Source organism: Apteryx rowi, unplaced genomic scaffold (assembly GCF_003343035.1).
Source record: "Apteryx rowi isolate R43461 unplaced genomic scaffold, aptRow1 scaffold_1345, whole genome shotgun sequence".
Taxonomy (NCBI): domain Eukaryota; kingdom Metazoa; phylum Chordata; class Aves; order Apterygiformes; family Apterygidae; genus Apteryx; species Apteryx rowi.
The window spans coordinates 61,646-65,985 of record NW_020447581.1 but is presented as its reverse complement, the minus strand read 5'-3'; the positions used below and the strand labels follow the sequence as shown (position 1 = coordinate 65,985).

The following is a 4,340-nucleotide window of genomic DNA, read 5'->3' as shown; positions in this document are numbered from 1 at the left end:
GTGGGGACAGGGCGTTGGGGCTGGCACCTCCCTGACGCCATCGTCCCCCCAGCATGATCGGGCTCCCCGTGGAGGACGACTGGCCCCTGGACGTGGCCCTGCCCCGCTGCGCGTTCACGGCCCGGCCCCCCCAGCCCGTCGAGGGCTTCGTCCCCGAGATGGAGCCGCTGGGGGCCCAGCTGCTCCTGGTGAGATTGGGGGGGGGACACACGAGGGGGTGCCCTGTGCGGGGGGACAGACCCCCACGTACCCATGGCTGGGGAGAACCCATGCAACCTTCAGGTGCGTGGGGGACACACGTGTCCCCCCCTAACTGTGTCCCCCCCCCCACCAGGAGATGCTGACCTTCAACCCCTACAAGCGGATCTCAGCCTACAATGCACTGCAGCACCTTTACCTCCAGGACCGGGGCGCGGGCGAGGGGTAGTGACCCCCGCGGGGGCCGTGCAGGACTGGACTCGGCCCCAGGGGCAGCCCTGTGCCCCCCCCCCCGCCCGCACAGCGGTTACAGACTCGGGGCTCGACCCCCTTCTCTAGTGCCAGTGCCGCCGGGGGAGGGGGGCTGCTGCTGCTGGCGAAGCGCTCGCGCGGGGAGACCCGGAGCGGTGCCTCYGTGTGAGCCGTGTGTGCGGGGGGGGCAGGCGCCTGGGTCCCCCCCCACCCCCCGGCCGCGTGTGAGCCGCGTGCGAGGGAAGAGGAGGCTTCCCTGCACTGGTGCTCTGCTCGCATGGCGGAACTGGGGAGGGACGGAGAGCCCCGGCGCAAGGGGCCTCGGCACGGCCACGTTCCCCCGCGCTGCGGCTGCTGGTTGCTATTTATGAGGGTTTGGTGCGGATTTTGGGGGGGGGGGGGTGCGGAGACGCGCACCGGGTTTTCTCTCAGCTCCAGCCGCTGCCCTTCCCAATAAAGGGGCGCGGGTAGTGCCTGGGGCGGCCTGGCCCCCTGCCCACGCTGTCACTTGGCTCGGCCACCCGGCTCCCATGTGTCACGGGGGACATGGGGAGGGAGAAACCCCCTGCCTGGACCCTGGGGCAAAGCCACCCTGGGCCCCCCCAAGGAAAGCCAGAGCCAGCGTCACGGAATGGCATTTATTCGAACTGTCTCGGACACGGTGACATTCCTACAGTGGCAGTGGGCAGACTGGGGGGGGGATACACTGTGCTGCCACCCCCTCCGTCCCACTCGGCAGTGGTATAGAGAGGGGGGGGGGGGGGTCAATAGCCCAGCAGGGGGGCACCCGCCTGCCCTTGGTGTCCTCCCCATGCCAGGCTGGCATGGGGGGACACCCTGGGGCAGTGCCAGCCCTGTGAAGGGGGGGGGCAGGAAGGTGCCGAGGGCTTTCGGGTGCTGCTTGTCCTGTTTCCCCTTCCCAGCGTATAAATAACCAGCATGCACCAGTCTGGGGGGCAAAGCTTACTGGGATGGGGGGGGGGATGAAGTGGGGAGCCTCGGCCTGTAGGGGCCGGGCCCATCCGGTGCCCGCGGAGGAGAGGGGCTGTGGCTTCCGCGGGGCCGGTGCCACCACCRCGGCGCCCGCTCCAAGGGCCGGCAGGGTCCGCGGCCGCAAGCCCAGCTCCAGCCGGGGCCGGCCATCGCCATGGGCCGCCTCCATCCATCCAGCCAGCCATCCGGCCCCCGGCCCGCGCCCACGGTGCCACCGCCATCTCCTTCGGAGCCCCTCGGGCCTGGCTGCCACGCGCCAAAGGCTTCATGCGGCGGCAGCGCGTCCGATCAGCGGCTCAGGAACATGGCAAAGGCCCTGCGCGGTGGGGGCACCTTTCGTGGCACCGACGGAGACAGTCCCCAGGAGGAGCTTGCTAGCGGCTACGGGGGCAGAGGGGCAGCGCGGGCCCCGGTGAGGGACAGGGCAGGGCACCGGCCCTATAAGAAGGCGCTGGGGTTGGCTCTGGGGTCCTTCTGGTTTCGGTACCGCATGGCGAGCCACACGCCCAGGATCTGCAAGAGACATGGCCCGGGGGGGGGGCAGTTAGGGGTGCTGGTGTGGCCCCCGTGGGCGCCTGGCCCCCCCCCGGGTCCCCTCCTCACCTCTGTGAAGCTGAAGAAGAGGCCGACGCCACCTAGGATCTTCAGGGCTTCGTCCGAGTGCTGCAGCATCTTCTCGCCGCAGGTCAGACACTTGGCTCGGGGGTCTTTGCCCAGGAGGGTCTTGCACTTCTGCAAGGGGGGGGGGAGAAGAGATGCCAGGGTGAGCGGGGCAAGGTGGGGCACGTGGGGCAGGGTCCCCGGGGGGTGGCAGGGTGCCGGCATCCCCACTCACCGCGGGGCAGACGACAAACTCTGCCTGGAAGGTCTGGAAGTCAGCCGTGCTGTTGAGCAGCCCGCAGCAATCCAGGTTCTTCTCCAGCTCCGTCTTGGTCTTGTTGCTCAGGATGGGCCAGGTGGAGCTAAAGAGACCTTCCTGCGCAGGGAGGGGGCACCAGGAGGGCCCCGCCGCCGTTAAACCCTGGCCCTGGGGCCCTCTCGGGTCAACCCCCCCCCCCGCACAGAGGAGACAGGGACGGGCAGGGACAGCGGTGCGAGCATGGGGGGTGGCACCCACTGGAGGGACCCCCAAGGAGGGGAAGGGGTGTCCCTGCTGGCAGGGGGACAATGCGTGTCCTCGTGCCCACCTGAGTGTCCCCGGGCTGGGGCAATGCCACGCCGGTGGCCTCCAGTGCCCCCAGGGGCAGGCTGGGTACAGGGAGAGGTGGGGGGGGGGGGACAGCCCTGTCCCCCATCTGGCCCCGCACGGGGGGAGGACTCACCTGCCGGGTCCTGTTAATAGCTAGGCACGAGCAGGACACGCCAAACTGGAAGATGAAGACGAGGCCCAGGATGATCATGTACTGGGGAGGGCTGGAGTCAAGGCAAGGGGCTCGGCAGCGCCCGCTCCTCGCGCCCGGGGAGCTGGGGACCCTCTGCGGGGCGCCTGGGGGCTGCCTCGGCCCCCCCCGCCAGCTCCGGTCGTGGTCCCATAAAGCCCGCTGCCCTCCCTGCCTGTCCTGCCCCGACAGCGGAGCCAGGCCGAGGCGTCCTGCGCCCCTCGGGCCCGTTCGGGCAGCACCGGCGCCGGCAGGGGAAGCTCTCCCGTGGGTGCGGGGGTGCAAGCAGGGCTGTGGTTTCCCCTCCGCTTCCCTTCCCACGGGGGAAGCAAAACAGCCCTCGCTAAAGCCTTGCTCAGCCAAACCCGCTCTCGCGGCGGAGGTATTTCCCAGCCCGGGGCCGTGTACGGAGACACTCGGATCCCCGGGGCCCAGCAGGGCAGCCCCGGGCTGCGTTTTGGGGTGGGCTCTGGGCAGGGGGGGTCCGAATCGGCAGCTCCCTCTCTCAGGCTGTGAGAGGGGAGAACGGAGCTTTGCCGCGGGTTATTTACAGATCAGAGCGGCGCTGTCAAGATATTGGGGTTAGATTCCTATCTCAAGCACTCGCAAGCGCTGGGCCGCGGGGGATCAGTGACCCCAGCGCCGTGTCCTGGCCAGGGCCCCGTGTCCCTCGTGCCACGGCTAAGCCGTGTTGAGTCCCCCCCCCACACCACGGTGCTGCCTGGGCTGTGCTGGCTGACGTGGGGGATGTCGCCCATCCCTCGTCCTCGCGCCGTCCCTTCCCCTTGGGCGAAGGATACGAAGAAAAGCATGACCTGGTGGTGGTGGATGGCTCCGATGAGGCCCACGATGGCGATGAGCAGGAGGAAGAAGCCGACGGCGATGACGCCGCCGATGATGTGGATGCTGGAGACGATGCCGAAGCCCTTGCCCCAGGCGGCCACGCCGATGAGCAGCAGCCCCACGAGCTGCAATGAGGGGCAGCGTCAGCCACGGCCCCCCCCCCAGCGTGTCCGAGCCGCGCTGGACCGGGGAGAGGAGAGGGGGCCCCAATCTCCCCCATGCCTCAGTTTTCCTCCCCAGCTGTAAACCGCCCCCCGCCAAGGGGTGGGCTGAGATCTGCGGGGCTTGGCGCCTGCACGGGGATGGGTCACCCCAGGGCTGCTCCGCTCGGAGCAGGGTGAATCCCTCATTGCCGGGTGCTTCTCTACCCAGCAGGCTGGGGGGTGGCGCTGGGGGTCCCGGAGCGAGGCCGGGGGTGCCCGGCCCCCCCGAGAGCCCGCAGCCGTCCCCCACCAGCGTCACCACCTGCATCCGGACCGGGAGCTTCGTGCTGAGCTGCCACCGCTGCTGGGGCCGAGGCCGCAGGAAGGTGGCGAGTCAGGAGGGTGCGGGAAAACCCCGCGGAGCCACGGGGGTGGCAGAGGGCTTCCCCCCCCCTGCCGTGGGGCCCCAGGGCCCCTTTGGGCATGGCCCTGCGAGGTCGGGCGGCCTCGGGCCAAGCTCTCCCTGGAGCCG

At 70.1% G+C, this 4,340-nt stretch overlaps 2 protein-coding genes across 2 annotated transcripts in view; one reads left to right on the top strand and one right to left on the bottom strand.

Annotated features, from left to right (window-relative positions):
* Positions 1-1,004, top strand: part of CDK4 (cyclin dependent kinase 4) — a 4,280-nt gene extending 3,276 nt beyond the window's left edge. The window contains exons 3-4 of the mRNA XM_026056934.1: positions 53-188; positions 335-1,004. Of these exons, the coding sequence (XP_025912719.1) occupies positions 53-188; positions 335-427 (229 nt within the window). The 3' untranslated portion in view covers positions 428-1,004. The remainder of the gene's footprint in view (positions 1-52; positions 189-334) is intronic.
* Positions 1,005-1,074: 70 nt separating this feature from the next.
* Positions 1,075-4,340, bottom strand: part of TSPAN31 (tetraspanin 31) — a 4,561-nt gene continuing 1,295 nt past the window's right edge. The window contains exons 2-6 of the mRNA XM_026056939.1: positions 3,623-3,790; positions 2,766-2,846; positions 2,279-2,419; positions 2,047-2,175; positions 1,075-1,956 (exon numbers count right to left, since the gene is read on the bottom strand). Of these exons, the coding sequence (XP_025912724.1) occupies positions 1,882-1,956; positions 2,047-2,175; positions 2,279-2,419; positions 2,766-2,846; positions 3,623-3,790 (594 nt within the window). The 3' untranslated portion in view covers positions 1,075-1,881. The remainder of the gene's footprint in view (positions 1,957-2,046; positions 2,176-2,278; positions 2,420-2,765; positions 2,847-3,622; positions 3,791-4,340) is intronic.